At 40.5% G+C, this 17,359-nt stretch overlaps 1 protein-coding gene across 2 annotated transcripts in view; it reads left to right on the forward strand.

Annotated features, from left to right (window-relative positions):
• The window catches only part of COL4A2 (collagen type IV alpha 2 chain), a 140,177-nt gene that overhangs the window by 105,926 nt on the left and 16,892 nt on the right, over nt 1-17,359 (forward strand). For both annotated transcript variants that reach the window (XM_052705816.1, XM_052705815.1), the window contains 13 exons: nt 175-341; nt 2,957-3,029; nt 3,112-3,218; nt 5,044-5,245; nt 5,961-6,020; nt 6,778-6,840; nt 9,189-9,296; nt 11,028-11,249; nt 13,239-13,400; nt 13,992-14,162; nt 15,151-15,294; nt 16,155-16,280; nt 16,624-16,805. In XM_052705816.1, the coding sequence (XP_052561776.1) occupies nt 175-341; nt 2,957-3,029; nt 3,112-3,218; nt 5,044-5,245; nt 5,961-6,020; nt 6,778-6,840; nt 9,189-9,296; nt 11,028-11,249; nt 13,239-13,400; nt 13,992-14,162; nt 15,151-15,294; nt 16,155-16,280; nt 16,624-16,805 (1,787 nt within the window). The remainder of the gene's footprint in view (nt 1-174; nt 342-2,956; nt 3,030-3,111; nt 3,219-5,043; nt 5,246-5,960; nt 6,021-6,777; nt 6,841-9,188; nt 9,297-11,027; nt 11,250-13,238; nt 13,401-13,991; nt 14,163-15,150; nt 15,295-16,154; nt 16,281-16,623; nt 16,806-17,359) is intronic.

A 17,359-nucleotide genomic window follows, 5' to 3' on the forward strand; every position in this document is an offset into this window, starting at 1 on the left:
ACATGCTCGGGGACCAGTGAATTTGATCTGAGGCTAATACCACAAGTAGACATTGATTTTGTTTTTTAAAAGGAAAAAAAAAAGTGATTTTCTCAAATACTTGAGGTATATATGTGTGTATAAGGGGTTGAAAGTGTTTGTTGTGACAGTTTTCTTTCCAATCCACTTCCTTAGGCGAAGAAGGTGACTGCAGTACATGCCTTTTGAGTGATGAACTCAGAAGGGGCTCTACTGGCCCCCGTGGCCCTCCTGGTTTTCCAGGAACCCCTGGCCAGCCTGGGAGAAAAGGAGAACCTGGTGATCAAGGTCCACATGGTATTCCTGGCTACGCTGGAGCAAAAGTAAGATACTTGTTTCTTTAATACATAGTTTTGTACATCTATTACAAATAAAAACCAGCTATTCTCCATGAGAAGAAAAATGATGAAAAGTACAATTTATTTTCTTTTATGCCACTTCCATAGTTTTCAGATTGCTACAAAATACCAAGAGCTGAAAGTTGCTAAGATGAGAATTAAAATAGTTTACTGTGGGAAGAGCAAAAGATTTCCACATAAAATGCACTTTCCATTTAAACAAAGCTGTTTCAGCAAAACTACAGCACTGATTGTGAAGGGAAACAATTTCATTAGTTCCTTCAAATTGTTTCTAATGAGGGGCAAATGTCAGATATTAAATGTGAGATTCTTGGTTACAAATACATAACTTCTTCCTAAAAAAACACTGTCAATAACCCTGATAAGAGTGTTTTGCTAATATTTACTGCTGAAGGTGTTATATTTTTGTTATCCCAACTAGTTTATGTTTTCTCACAGTTAAAACTCAAGATTTTAGAATAAGATTTTAGTTAAGCTAACCCAAAACTGATTTTGTTTGTATAGAGATGTCAGAGCAAATGAAATACTTTCAGTCAGGAATTCTGGCTTTCTGACCATAAAAAAAAAAAAATTATTTGCATCTAGTTAGAGTTTGGATTTTTCTTTTAGAAAATAAAAAGCTCTAAAAAGACACCTTTTGAAATGTTCATTGTGGAAACTTTGATTAATTTTTACAAGTTCTGCAGGTTTGGTTTTTTTTGCCTTTGAAATAATAATAACTGTATTATCTTCATCCCACAATTTAAGTTACTGTAGACTTAAGGCACATATAGACCTGTCATATCATAATGACTACTCAGCAGCAAAGCCCTGACTTTATCTCAGCTTCTGGTCTGCCACAAATTCACCATAAAACAAATTACTTCAATTATTCTTAGTCCATATGATTAGCAGAAGTGAGTCCATAATTTTCTTAACATGTTCAACAAGTTACCTTTATAGAAAATCAATACATTTAATTTAGATCAAATCTATGTGAACTTACTGTAAGTATATACATCTATATCCCAAGCAATGGGCATTCTTTTCTGTGGAGAAAGAGAAATCAGAAATAGCTCTAAGCCATTTTGAAAACACTCATGGGCTAAACTGCATGGTACACATTTAAACCTAGAAAGCAACAAATAACAAAGCGAACATAATACAGGGCAGTGCTATTGCTGAAAATTTCTGCAGTTATAAAGTCAGTGTCATAATTCAGTATTGTATTCAGTTCTTCAGATTTCTTTTGGCTTATAAAAAGCATTGTGCAGAAGAAGAATCTCTACAGGGTTATGTAGATGTGGCTTCACTAAAATGCAGGAGGTAAACACAGACAGATCCCTTCACTCAAATTTGTTCTCCCACTTTAGACTTACAGAAGTGTAAACCTATATTCTTTAGATGACTTTCCATTTCCACACATGCTTTTCACCTCCTAAGAAATGCTTGGAAAATGCCAATGAAAGACGGTGATGGAAAAGAAATCAAACTAAGTAATTATGGCAGAGGAGGATTTCAGAGAAAAAATAAATGCATCAAACATTCTCTTCATATATTGTTGCCACTGAAATTCAGTAAGAGGAAGATGGGGAAAACATAGTGGCTTATATTTTAGTATGCATGAATATGTTTTTTCAGAACTATAGGTAACTGGGTTAGAACAGTCAGCACTAAATGAATCTGTAATGTTGAGTCCTTGGCATCTCCCATGCATTCAGTCCAGTAACTCAGAGTTCTTGTGGAGAAATCTAGTAGTGCCATTTTCAGCTGGGCTGTTGAGGAGAATTGTGCACTATACCAAGGAATGCCAAAGACTCATCCTTAGCCTCATCGCAGCTTACCTTAGCAAGAGAGGAAATTTCCTTCCTTGGAGACTTTAAATCTTGACTGGACAAGGCCCTGAGCAACCTGCTTTAGCTTTGAGCAGCAGAATGGAGTGGGGGCCTCCAGCTGTCCCTTTCAACCAAAATCTTTCCTATGGGGCTGCGGTTTGGGGTAGTTCACTTAATCACTCTATGCCTAAGTTCCTTCCTCTCATAAATGAGGAAAATGCTGCTTTTCAAATCTACAATGGTGCTGTGAATCACTGTCCACTGCCAGCCATGCAGCTGTCATCTTTTTTAGACTGGGGAAGAGAAAATGCAGGTAAATATAACCCAGAGTTTTGTTACCATGGTGCCAAAGTGTTGCTTACAGCAATTTCCTTCCTGGCAAACAATAAGTAATTTACTACATTTTCTCTCATGCAGTTCTCCAGCTGTAGTCATCTATAGGACTTGATCTTATGATAAGCCACAGATCTCCTAATGCTATCCTCGTGTAGAAGCACCCCTACCGTGCCATATGGGCGTTGATCCTAGTTAAGCAAGTTAATAAGGATTCAGGCACAGGAACAGGATTACTGAAGAAGAAATCATACAGAGAGTAATAGGAAAGCATTACCGTCATGGTTTGCTTGTTTGTTTAAGCAGGACAGTGAAACCACAAATCTGGATAATTATTTGTTAAGTGGTTTTATTTTGTGTTTTTGAGGATTTTCTTGTTGTTTTTGTTTTTTTGTTTTTTTTGTTTTTTTTTTCTGATTTGTGTAATGCCAGGGACAATCGGGCCAAGAAGGATTTCCTGGACCAAAAGGAGAAAAGGGAGATTCTATATACATAACTACTAAAGGTAAAAAATCATGTCACATGTATTTTGCAATTATTTATGCCTTTTGTGAAAGAGCAGTTTCCCAATGAAAGATCTGCTTTAGGCACCAAAGGAATCCGAGGAGATCCTGGACTTCCTGGTATCAGAGGGGAAGATGGTTTCCCAGGCAGAGATGGATTAGATGGTTTACCAGGACTGCCTGGCCTTCCGGTGAGTAGCAAATTTTAAGAAGGGAAGAAAGGACGAGCCAGGGAACTACTGACCTGTCAGCCTTACTTCTGTGCTGGGGAAGATCATGGAACAGATCCTCCTGGAAGCTTTGCTAAGGTACACGGAATACAGGCAGGTTATACAAGACAACAAGTATGGCTTCACCGAGGGCAGGTCCTGTCTGAACAGCCTTGTGGCCTTCTATGATGGCATGACTCCATCAGTGCACAAGGGAAGAGCCACTGGCATCATGTCTGGACTTCTGAAAGGTCTTTCACACAGTCTCCCACAACATCCAACATCCTTCTGTCCAAGTTGGAAACAAAGCTAAATCATTTCCTCCACACTCAATTACTAATACATTTAATTCTGAGGATTAATGATCATCAGGCTGCCCTTCACACACAGATGATGATGCACAACTAAACTGGCCTTGCTGATTATTGATATACTAAATATCAGTTTTACCCTCAGATTCTTTAGAACCACCTTATACTTCTATTTCAATTTTATTTAAATACATAAGTGGTAGTGTATAACCCATTTAGGCCAATTTTATATAAGTGGTTTGTTTGTGATAATTAGTAGTTTATTATCTATAGATTGTGTGCGGCATTTTGATATGAGGGAGTTAATAGTTTCCATCCCCAAAATGTAGGTCACATCATTATTTACTTGCTTGACAATACCTCATCACCTATCACAAATGTTGCTTTCCACCACTGGTTTCTTGCATCATATAGGAGGATGGACCAGAGCTTTGTCATCAGCCCACAGTGGGTTTGACTACTAGTAAAAATGGTACTTTTTATTAAATCTGTGGATAGGAACGTTTTCTGGTGATGTTCTAAAGATGTTGTGGTAACATCACTAGAGTAACAGACTAAGAAAGTTCTGCCCACTTGGGCACAATTTTATATCAGCTTCTGTCAAGATCTAAGAATTAAATGCCACACCAGAACTAACTTTCATGCACCTCTAGTGATGTGTATGCTTTCCCTCATATCCACTCACAGCATTTCAGAAAGGATAGTAAGGCTGTCCACAGCAGTGACTCATATTTCCCATATGTTCTTGATTGGCCAGCCTTTTTAGGGGAATGCTCCCTCTAAGAGTGCTTCTCTCATGCTTTTCTGCTGTGGGGGTCTAAAATAATGTCTGATTATTCCAAATCTATTGTATTTGCAATTTTGCTTTAAAAAGCTGGGATGCAATACATAAGGAATAGCTGCCTATAAGATGCTATTCATGAGTGCCCCTCACTGCAAGAAAGACTTTGAGGCCTTGTAGTGTGTTCTAAGAAGGGCGATAAAGCTGGTGAGGGGTCTGGAGCACAGGCCATATGAGGAGAGGCTGAAGGAGCTGGGAATGTTCAGCCTGGAGAAGAGGAGGCTCAGGGGAGACCTCATTACTCTCCATAAGTACCTGAAGGGAGGTTGTACTGAGCAGGGGGTCGGCCTCTTCTCTCGTGTAACTAGTGATAAAACTAGAGGGAATGGCTTCAAACTGCACCAGGAGATATTCAGGCTGGACATTAGGAAATAGTACTCTTCTGAAAGAGTGGTCAGGCACTGGAATGGGCTGCCCAGAGAGGTGGTGGAGTCACCGACCCTGGAGGTGTTAAAGGAAGGTTTGGACATTGCGCTGTGGGAACATGGTTTAGTGAGAACTATTGGTGATCAGTGGATGGTTGGACTGGATGATCTTGTAGGTCCTTTCCAACCTTGGATTCTGTGATTCTGTCATTCTGTGAGAGTAGTTCAACTCTGAGTTTTGTTTCTTTCACAGCAAAAGCAGAAGTATATTCATTTCCCACTTCCCACAGGGTGATGGTATCAGAGGTCTCCCTGGGGATCCTGGTTACCCAGGAGAATTAGGCCCAAAGGGCTTCCCAGGAGAAACAGGCCTGCCAGGTGGAGGATTTCCTGGCCCAAAAGGGTACCGTGGTCCTCCAGGTGATGATGGAACAGACGGAAGCCCTGGGGTTCCAGGTCTGCCTGGTCCACCAGGAGAGCCTGGCCAAATAGGTAAGAATAATTTCTCTGTCTTATATCAAATCCTTGTGAGATCATTACTGAATTGTGTGTACACTATCTGTTCAAAAGCAGTGTTGAAAAGGTAGCAATTGGTGGAGGATTATATGAGTGAAAGGGATTGCCTTCATTAGATGTCCAGAAATCTTTTTTAAGAAGTAGTTTCATTTAAGGTATTGAAATAGCATCAGGGAATATGTTGGTGTCAGCAATTAAAATCTTATTTAAGCAGCTGCAGGGAATGGAGCCGTGTTCTGCCTTTCGATTAAATTACAGGTGGTTTTCTCTGTTCTTCTCCATCCAACTTCATCTTTTAATTGAGCAGAGAAAATCCTTTATCTGCCTTTTAGAGTTATTCATGGTATCTCTGCAGTTATCTGAGCCCCTTCTTGCGTAAGATTGCCAGGGCTGTGCTCACAAAAGCTCAGACTCAGAGGATTTTGCTTGAGTTCAAGATGCCCAGCAGAATAGACAAGCCAAAACAGGCACCTGTCAGCCCCACACAGTACATGTGACATATAGGGCTCCTAAGGCAGGCTGTAATTAATATATAGAGTTCAAATGTTTTTGTTGCATACGGTTTCTCCAATGCATAATGCGTAAAATAGCATGTATCTGATGTGGTGATAGATATTTTGTTGTATAAATGAAAGCTTTTTAGATTTTTCTCTTAAATGACAACTATCTTTTCCTGTTCTTTGTCTCACAGACTGTGGGCAGGTGATTGAAGATTTTCCTAGAGGAGATGCAACTGATCCAATATGGTCAGGTACTGAACATGCAAATGGCTTGAATGTGCTTTGACATTAAGTCTTATGTGGCTGTTATGACTTCGTACTTTCTTTCTGATGACTGGTTTGAATGCTATTAATTGTAAGCTATTTAAACTTCAGGTCACAAATAACCATGCTTATACAGTACATAGCTCTAAAGTGAGTTAATCAAATTGGATGTTTTCTAAAATTCTTGCAGTCTTACCTCTGCAATCCAGAAATTCTTTGTTTAATTGCTCCTGTTGTGCTTATTGTGATAAAATAATGATTACCATGCAAATTAAGCAACAGAGCAAGAAATGAAATTTCAAAAAGAACTCTGAGTGAGGAGTTTCAGTGCAGTCTGACGCATAAAAAATAAGGACCTTCAGTTGTACCAAAATTTGACTTGATTTATTGGGTGTGGGAAAACAGATTGTCTCTCTTGTTCTGGTAATACAGCTGTCCATGACATTGAAATAGCCTTTCCACACCAGCCTAGCTAAAGTAGCCACCACCACAGTCTCTGTAAAATAGGCAGAAGGGTGGCTTTTGATTAAATTACTGGGGTTGAGCTCTGCATGAGAGAGCGCCACCCGTAACCAGTGTTGCATTGTTGTTGTTCTCTTAATGAAGAATAAAACTTCTAAAAGTGGGACTTCTCCTGTTGATTTCATTCACCTGCTTTTAGAGTGTTATCTTAGCTGCAGGCACAGCAATGATGAGAGACAGCATGTAAGCACATATGCTGTGACTAAACATTTTTCTTGGCAGGTGGAGGCTGTGTGAGGCCACCAAAGGGATCTCAAGGCAAGCCAGGGCTGCCAGGAGCCACAGGTAATGTTTTGTTTCCACCTTTTTTTTCACAGATACACTATGTTCTGAGAGAGATCTTGCCAACTCTAACATAGCTGCAACTTAGTGGACAGTGTGTTTTAGAAAGGACAGTGGAGGAAGGAGTTGACTTGAAACAGGCAGAGGTCTAAGCAGCATGCAGCCTTGGTGGCTGCTGCTCCTGAATCAAAGAATCATAGAATATCCTGAGCTGGAAGGGACCTACAAGGATCATCGAGTTCAACTCACGTCTCCATACCCAAAAATCAAATCCTATGTCTGAGCATTGTCCAAATGCTTTCTGAACTCTGGCAGGACCTGTATAGCTACTGTTGAATAAGGTGCTCGTTTCCTGTAGGAAACATACAAATAAATGCTTGCAAAATATTGTTACAAAAAAAACCTTTTTCTTACTACTGTTTGGCACAACATGTTAACAATAACTAACATCACATAACGAGTTGATGAAATATGTGGTAAACAGTGGCTGCATTCTCCATCTGTCCATTCTTTCTCTAATATGGCTTTTTAATTAGAATGAGAATGAGCAGAATGAATGAAAGTCAATTATTGCAGATGGGAAACAAAACAAAGATGCCATTTAGGTAAGAGTAGTGTTAGAATTTGTTGTTGAGTCCTAAAAACCTAAGATTTTTCCTTGTAATTGCTTTCTGAGAAGCTTTTGTTCGTATAAGGAAGAGAACAATAGTTCTGTACTGCACTCAGAAACTGGTTTTCATGCTGCACAGGCTATTTATGTGCTTCTTAATTCTGGCCTTTGAAAGGTTTCTGTATATAATTCACTAAAAAACAAACAAGAAGTCCAACAGCTAAAATGGCAAAAATTGATGGCTAAACAATAGAAATTCTGAAAACTAAAGTATCAAAATTCAAGTGATATTTTCCTTTTCGCTATAGTTAGAAGTAGAGAGAAACTTACTTTCAGTCTAATAAACTGAGTTGTAATTCATGATGATGCTAAGCAACAGCACTTAAAATGTTAAAGCATGTTGCTGACCTTCAAGACTGAACTGGGAACTGAAAGAGTGCAGGGAGCTGGGGAGTAGAAAAAAACAAAGCATTGCATGAGGGTTGTTTTAAAGGAGCTTGACCAAAAAATCTGTCCTTGGAATGCAATGAATTGATGAGACTCATGTAATAAAGCTATTGCATGAAAATATATGTAAATAATACAGTTTTATAAACATTATTAAAAAAAAAGAATTTTACAAGATGTTTGCAGTTTTTGAGATGCTGAGAAACAGTTATATGAGCTCAGTGCCAGAGGAACACATTTTTAGGGCACAGCTCTTATTTTACTACCTAAGCTGTAAACCTCCACTATTACAAAAATAGTATGTAAGCTATTTAATTTGTATTCAGTTCCTAGGATGATTAGATCTAACCTCTAGCCTTGTATTTCTTTTTTTGGTTATCGAAACCAGTCAGCTCTTATCCTGTGATCAGTTTAGCAGAGAAGGGAAACATTTGTTTCTCCTACAATATCTCATTTGTGCCCATTACTGTTGAGCACTTTTCCTTTGACACTGCCTTTTGACCTTAAGCCAAATTCCAGCTCTTCAAGGAGTTAGTCAACAAAACCCCCTTGGGAAACAATCACTGAGGACAAGGAAGCAGAGCAGAACTGGAAGATATTTAAAGAAGCTTTCCTTAATACACAGAAGTTGTCCATCCCCAGATGTAGGAAGGCAGGAGACCAGCATGGCTGAAATGGGACCTGCTGGTCAAACTGGGGAGCAAAAGGAAAATACACAGGCAGCGGAAGCAGGAGCAGGTATCCTGGGAGGAGTACGTGGATGTTGCTGGGCTATATGGGTATGGGATCGGGAACGCCAAGATCCAACAGGCTGTGCAGAGAGGAGGTGGATGCCCTGTCCCTGGAGACAGGCAAAGTCAGGCTGATCAGCTCTCCGAGCACCCTGATCTAGCTGCAGAAGTCTCTTTCATTGCAAGGGAGTAGAAGGCCTTTAAAAGTCCCTTCCAATTCAAACGATTCCGTAACTCTAAAAAGCTTAATTACAAAATATTTGTCAAAAAAGTCTCCAGAAGTCTATCAGACAGGTGATTTTCACCCTCACCATTTACATAATGTTAGTCTAAAAATCAGAAGCAGTCTTTAATCTATGTTTGTAAAAACACTCAGCCTCGAGTTTGGGACCATTCTTGGGATCTTGAGTACAGTATCATACCATAAACTTTATTTTAAAAGTCTATCTTTGTACCTGGACACAGATAATTAAAGTATTTGCCACTACTTTTGCTACACTGCATCCAAACTTCTGTTTTGATTCTTTAGATCACACTTCCTTAATTTCTTTTATATAATTTAGGTACTAAAGGTGCAAGAGGATTCCCGGGTGATCCAGGCCCAGTGGGATTCCCAGGGCTAAATGGTACACGAGGTGATCCGGGTCGGGAAGGATACCCAGGTCCTCCAGGTACCTTGAAATAATGAATCATTCTTTCTATATTTATGACCTTGGCTACAGTCACTGAAGCACAATCACCTTACTCCAGATCCGTCTTCATTTATCTCACCTTCCATCTTCAAACAATAAGCTGTTATAAATAAAGCTCTCTTTTTTGAAGCCAAAAGTATTTTCTGCAACTTCCTGTAATGACAAAAAGTAACACAGACTCCAGCCTTTTAAAATCTGCTTTACAGTGCAAAATTACAAATGCCAACAGTTTGTGAAGATGATTTAGAAATAAGGAAATTCAGTAATAAGGTGTTCTGGATTCCAAGTGGAATGATAACTGCAGAAAGAAAGAAGATAGTGTTATTGTTTCAATTTAAGTCTTTATGGCATTCATTTAAATAATAATGAACATAGCAAAGACGAAGCACTAGCTATACACCTTGCCCACAGTTGGCTGTGTTTCCAGTGTTTCCAAGTGCTCAGTGCTAGTAATGTTTTATCCTGATCTGTAATAGGTGAAAGCAAAGTTGATACATGTCTTGATCAACAGACAAGGGGTGTGGACAAAAAAACTCATTCTGGACAGGTACATGAATCTGTATTTCCCTTTCCGAGCTCTGCAGAGTGCACTAACTGCAAAATTGGGGCTCCTGTACTGTATGGCTGCCAGGCCACAGAGTAATTAGCACTCACGCTGATTTTCAGCTGTCTTCCATACTGTATCTCAACCGTAAGTCCATACTTGGACTTAACTTCCAGTCTAGGTCCAGTTTACCAGTCTTCCCTGCCTCCTATATGGGAGTCCTTCCCAATCATTCACCAATAGGGTAGTAGATAAGGCACGGTGGCACTGGTATATGAAGAGTATGAAGCGATTGGCATTGGCCCCTAGAGATGTATAGGGAACAGCAGAGGCAGTGGCCCCTCTGGGCAACTCCTCACGGCCTTTCTGGTTTACTGCCTGCATTCACTTTTCATTTATTTGTTCATATTGGACTCCTGTCTTTCCCTTGCTGCGTATCAAACCACAATTTGGTATACAGGAAGTGTTTTTTCACCCTTAGACTGTAAGATGTTTATAAGATGTGGCAATGTGGGCATACATGAAAAACTGTTCAGAGCAGAAGCTGTGGAGCAAGATACACAGCATGAGAACCAAGGACACCTCTAGAAGAAGAAAGAACGTCTCATGGCTCTGATTAATAATAAGCACCTGTGTGAACGGTTGAAGAGTGTTTTGTAGAATGCTCTGCTGACGTGTGAAGGTGGATGGGAAAGTTGTAGGGGTGGATGGGAAAGCTAATGAAGTATATGCTATATATATAGTATATAAGCTAATGAAAGCTATATAAGTGATGTGAGAACTTGTAACTAACAATTTGGATCGTTCAGATCCGAGTCCGTGCATCAGATGCTGCATTGCAGTAGCCATGTCAAAATAGTTTCATGAAAGTAACTGTGCATGGAGCTGTGAATCTTTTACACCAAGGTACGAGATATCTTGAAGAGTCTTTTGTAATTTTTGTCAATTTTCAGACTTGGTCAACTATTCTTCTGAACGTTATGTGTTTTTAAAACCATTATATGCACTTCACTTTGTTTAATTTTACATGTTTCTGTTGAGAAGTAAGGGAAGTTACAATAATATAACAGATGTTACGATGATGTATCTGGGATTTGCACTGCAACTTCTATAGTGGACACTGCAATGCCTAATCCTCGGTTGTTTGCTTTTTTTTTTTTTTGTAGGCTTTACTGGGCCCCGAGGAGACAGCGGCCCAAATGGCTTACCTGGACTACAGGGACATCCAGGTCTTATGGGAAAGTCTGGTGCTCCAGGACTGGACGGACAGAAGGGTGCTCCTGGTGATGTTTTGAGAGCAGCAGCAGGTCCTCGGGGGGATGCTGGGCTGCCTGGCTTCCCTGGCTTGAAAGGTGCACCAGGAGATCAAGGAATACCAGGAATTAGAGGTACTTCAAGTAAAGAAATGGTTAAGACTGGGGTATAAATGTAGCCAAACTATGACTACGTGAGGGAAGTGAAAGACCAATTGACCTCAAGCACCTTCTGTGAGGTTCCTCTCAAACACCTTCTGGAAATTCACTGCTTATACCAGCACACTCTCACACTGCACCACATGGCATCACCTATAATAGGACATCAAAGAACAAGATTTTCTCATCTTTGTTGTATCTGATGTATCCTTTAGTTTTTCCAGCCATTGATAATTATCTTGAATTTTCACTTATGTACTGCATAGTACTCAGCTTCATTTCCAACCCCTACAATGTCTGGATAATAGATGGCTTTGTAGTACAGCACATTGCTCCACTGCAGAATTTGTAAATATTAGCAGAGAAGGCACAGCATTTAGTAACATGTTAATAAGCCCTTTTACCTCAAGGGTCTTGGAGCACTCCATGAACAAGAAAAAGGGAGCATTACATATTTACTCATAATTTTAGGGTGCTCACTTTATTTTGTTATTTTACAGAGCTTAAAAAAACATGCTCTACTTATAGTAGACAGAAAAAAAACTATAACATCTTCATTAAAGCTGTCTCTATCACTCTTTGATTTCAGTGGGGGACTTTAAAAAGCATCTGTAGGAATTAAGCATTACCTGCTGTACTGTTTCAGCAGCAGCTGGACACAGGACTGCAGACTTACCCCCTTGCTCTGTTGTGGAACTGAGGAAGGAGGAGAAATTGTGTGACTAGCGCAAAGCAAAGAGGAATTTGATAGAAACTTATTTTGGTGACTCATCTCATGATTTTCAATGCAAATGGATAAAGACAAGATAAGCATGTCATTTTACATGACTTATTTGAAGTGAGCAGATCTGTTTTCATCTTCAGTACAGTCACAGAATGAAGGAATGAAATAAAGCAGCTCTGTAGCACTGTGGTAACACTTGCTATGTCTGAGAAAACAATACCACTAATACCCCTAAGAGTCTTTTTCTCTGAGGGAGAAGAAATTCAAGGGTAAACACAGACTAAAAAGATGTGACCGAACCCTCTCTCCTGTTACTTTTATACAAAGTGTTTGGCAACTCCTTTATTTCATCTGTGCCAGTTAAACTACTAGCCCTTCAGAGCAGGGAGCAAATGTCTCTGTTCTGTTGCTGAGAAAACTCACCACCTGTGACCTTTTGGTTTCTCTCAGTTCTAAAGCATATGCAACTACATTCAAGCCTCTGCACCTACAATGATATAAAACCCAAATAAAGAGAAGCAGAGCCACCTATCCTGGATTTTAAGTGTGATGTGCTTTTGAGATCTTGTGCACTATGTGCACTTGTGCACTATTGCTTATCCAATCTGAATGCAAAGGGTGCATTACCATTTAAAAGTGGAAGGACTTGACATTGCCTTTGCTATTATCTTGTAGAGATGTAAATTTTCACTCGAAACATTGAAATGAGAATCAGGGCATTTTGCTGAGGAATTTGTATGAAACTTATAGCAGTACCTCACTTGAAAAATTCTGAATACAACACAACACAAAGAACCCACTGTTGCCTTACTTTTTTTCCATTTCTCCTATCACATTTTAGAAAAGACACGGCATTATTTCTGTGTTTTGGTCAACTCGATTCAGTTCTTACAAAGACATATGTAACAAAGGGAAAGATCAGAAATTACAGAATTATTGGAGTTAGAAATGGAAGAGAGTTACTCTGTTTAGATCTACCTGATACTAAATTACTTCCATTCATTTGAAAGAGCCCATCAACCTTACCAGTGCAAATATGGAGACTAGCACCAATAACATCAAGAATTTAAAACTAATGAGCAGTCTTTTAATTTGCTTTTCTTCTTCCCATTGATTTTCAGGGGAAAAAATACATCCTGAAAGAATAGTACATATTCACCTATTTTGAGAAATGATATGTAATTAATAATCCAGTCTCTCAATATTTATGTTCACTAACGCGTGGTATTACGGTATTTTAGGAGCGGATGGTAACCCAGGATTGCCAGGCCCCAAAGGTGATCCAGGGCTGCAAGGTCTCCCTGGTTTGATGGGTTTACCAGGAACACCAGGAACTCATGGATTCCCAGGGCCACCAGGAAACCCCGGCCCTGATGGTGGACCTGGCTCTCAAGGACCCCTTGGTGAGGAAGTATTGCCGTCCTGTGTCAGTTCTCTTCCCCACTCTCTGTGGCAAGGAACCTGTATAATTTCCCAGGGGAAAATTACCTTTGAGATTGTGGCACATGTCAGGCTGTAATTCTCAGTCATGGAAATGACTTGGATGATGCAGGCACTGTGAATGCAAACTATACTGGTGTATCAGCTGGGGAATAGGGGTGATCATCGTCCTCAGAGGCAGAGCTGCTGCTTTTCCTTCTATAGCCATGTGCCATGCAGGGACAGAGCTCACTGCAGTCAGTCTGGAAGAATGGAACAACTAAATGGGAGTAATCTTGTATTAAAAAGCCTTAATTTTTAAATAAAAGAGGAGGGAGAGATCATGTTGGGAGTGAGTGTAGAACCAGGATGTTAGCAAGATTAGTTTGTGTTGCTTTGTTGCTGCTTTGTCTGTGTAATCATTTCTGAAGTTCTCTGTTGAAAAAACCACAGTTTTTTCCCTTTCAACTTGAAGCCAGTACGATAGCAGTTTTTCCCTGCTTGGGCTACCTTCTGTATAATCACTGTGTATATCCAAACACTTTAATCTCCCTTTTCACACATTCACATGGCAGGTCCACCAGGTGCAAGGGGAGAAGATGGTGAGCAAGGCTTTCCTGGTCTGGTGGGCATAAAAGGTCAGTCTGGTGACAAAGGTGAAACAGGTTTCCCAGGATTACAAGGTATCCCTGGCGTGACTGGTCCCCCTGGCATTAGTGGAATGGATGGATTTCCAGGAGACAAAGGTAAGCTCTAAATAGCTGCACTGAAAGAAATAATGTTGCTTAAAGCTGCTCTGTGCTGAGATGAATAGGACATATTTTCTGCTGAGCTACCTCTTTAAAACAAGAATTATACTCCTAGGCTTAATATATTCCAAAATCATTGTATGTTTTCTCTTGTGTTGTGCTTAGTGCAAAGCTAGCTTGAAGAGCAGCAGTGGTTTACAATATTTACTATTTGTTCTTCCCAAAAGTCTTTCCCTTGGCCCAGTCCCACCAGCTGTCAGTTGAATGTGACAGATGTTTCCCCAAGCCTTTAAAGTTTTTGAAAGTTGGCAGCTCTGTGCTGAGCAGTGCCAGACACCAGACCTTGATGCTGAATTTTAACAGGATACTGATCTTTTGTATAAACAAGTAGAGACTCTCTCCTACCTGTCACAAAAGCATTAGATACGATGCAAGTTGTGTCATACAAGGACTTTCAACAGAGTTCAACTCTACTCAAACAGAAGAGATGAGTGCCTAAAAATTCATGCAGACTGATGAAATCATCAGTTGAAAAGACAGTTAAGGCTTCTTTTTTCTTTTCCCCAAGATTACTCTGGTGTTCTGATCAGCTCCTTGTTAGAGGAATGAAGATCTGTTTGGTAGCGTGACCCATGTAAAACAGGATCCTCTTGTTTAGAAGAGAGGAATGCCATAATTTTTGGTCTGTAGGATCAGGGTTGAAACAGTTTTTCAGAAGATGATGCTAAGATCCGGCCGTCTCCACATCTTCTTTTGGCCAGACTAAGGAACTCATTGAAGGCCTGATCTCATGTAGATACCTACCTCCCAGAGAGCTTAGGTGCCTAATATGGAATGGCACATTGCCCTAGGCATCAAGGCACCCAGAAATGGTGCTGCAGCAGTGCAACTTTCAGACAGCTTTAGTTGTGCATTATCATTTCATATTTACCTATTCTGCAGAAATCTGAACAAGATAACAGTTGTCTTCCACTTCTCTTTAAAGGCTCAAGAGGTTCACCTGGCATTGATGGTTTCAAAGGCATGCCAGGCCTGAAAGGAAGACCAGGAATCAAAGGAATCAAAGGAGAATTTGGCTTATTTGGAGCTCGGGGTGATAAAGGCGCGCAGGGTGCTCGAGGCTTTAAAGGTATTTGCTTATGAGTGGTACAGTGTTTGCTTTTCACATATGGAGAACTATTTTGCAAGGGTGCACAGACAAAGATGACACATTTTAGACATAGTTTAGCTCAGACATTGCTCCACCTATTTCACACATGGGCCTCTGGCTGAGAAGCTTGGATTTGAGGCGCAAGGGAAGGTTGTTTCTTTGTGAATCTTGAGCGTGGTCAGGATGGAGACAGGCACACCACCAAATTTGAACACACCTCCAGACACATGCGGAACTCAACAGAGTTTTTTCCTGGGAGGTGTAAGATGTTCTGGGGAAAAGATTCCAATTTTGCCTCAAGATAAAGGCAAAAAAATATTCAGAAAACTGTGCAGTTAAGTCAGAAACATACCCATTGATATCACAATCAGTGAAAGGAACTCTGTAATTCAGTCCTCCAACAGGAAGTTGGAACAAAATAGCTGGTAACAAATCCAAACACTTTCTTTCACCCAAGCCTTTTTAAGTCCCGTTTGACTGAGGGCTTCCCTTTCACTGGAAACTACCCACTTGTCTCTGCTTTCTGTGCTTTTGGTTTTCATAAGCACTTGGTAATTGATCTACTGAGAGGTAAACTCCCCTGTCACAGGGGAACCCATGTCCAACTCCCCAGAATAGCATATGGAAGTCTAGCTTAGTTTTCATATTTTCTTATGCTTATTTGTTCTGCAGATATGTTGTATTGATATGGTCAATTTTCCATGCAAACAGGTTTTCCATGGCTTGTGCAAGGTTTTCCTTTAATCTCTTTTGACTGATCACACTATGCTGTTGTCTCTTTTTCCAGCTCAGTGCAGCTGACCAGTTTTTTAAAATATGGGTGTTTCTTTACCCTTTAGGTGACCGTGGAGAACAAGGTCCCCCAGGAGAGCCCCCAAAGCCAAAGCCTAGCATGATGATGAAAGTTAAAGGTGAAAAAGGAGATGCTGGAGAAACTGGCACCAAGGGATTCTTTGGCATAAAAGGTCAGTGCTAATGGCAAAGCAAAGCGAGCACATTTAGGGTTAGTTGGTGTCTAGGTATTTTCTCATGTACTGTATAAAACATTCTCAGCTCAATGCACCCCCACACTGCAGCCCACCCAGCGAAGCCTCCATCAAACAAAGCTGAGCTCGCAGAGAGAAAACCCAAGGAAAACTGTCTGTTCATGCCACTTGTGTGTGCTGCTCTGTTGTGCCAGCATGTTGTGGTGCTGTGTTGCACAAAGGCTGTTAGCGTGAAGTTCTTTTCCACACGGGCAACTGTATATCAGCCTTCTCTGGTCTAGTGCTTTAAGTCTTCTCTGTTTGTCTTTTTCCCCTCCTGCAGGTAGCAAGGGAATGCCAGGCCTTCCTGGTAAGACAGGAATTCCTGGGTCCCCAGGGCACCCCAGTTATGTGCCTGGTGTGAAGGGGGACATCGGTGCAAAAGGGCTGACGGGTCTGAAAGGGTATCCTGGTCCAACTGGCTCTCCAGGCATCAGAGGCTTCCCTGGCAGCACAGGAGGCAGGGTGAGTCCATACCAAGACTGGCAAAATGGCATCCTTTTGCTGCAACTTCTCTAGGGAGTGGCATTCACCCCTTGAAATTATACTGAACAGCTGAAGTACAAAGATAAAAATGCAAGAAGAATGGAATAAATAGATCAAATCCTTTTGCTTGATCTCTCTAATGTTCACTAAGGGGAATCTCTTCTCATTGGGAGACATCAGGTTTCAGGTGCCAGCTTTCTGCCTATGAGGACCCAGACTGTTCTTTCGAGGTCCTTGGTTACTGTAGCTATTGGTAAAAATTATTTTCAGCGGTGTGTTTACTCTTTCTTTCCAAATTGATGGTGCCACTGCCTATAATTACTCACTGTCACTTCCCTAATAGCAAAAAGCCTAAGAATCTGAGTTGCTTGAGCGCGATTCACTTTGGCATCAAAATAAGTTACACTGAAGTCTTGCAAATGGCCTGGCAGTAGATTCACATGCATAATTTATTTAATAGAGACAAGAAAATGTGTTCCTTCCTCAGTTAGAAACATCCCTCAACTTCAGTAGAACTTTTTCCTGACCAAGAA

Source organism: Tympanuchus pallidicinctus, unplaced genomic scaffold, assembly GCF_026119805.1.
Source record: "Tympanuchus pallidicinctus isolate F22 unplaced genomic scaffold, pur_lepc_1.0 scaffold6, whole genome shotgun sequence".
In the NCBI taxonomy this organism is placed as follows: domain Eukaryota; kingdom Metazoa; phylum Chordata; class Aves; order Galliformes; family Phasianidae; genus Tympanuchus; species Tympanuchus pallidicinctus.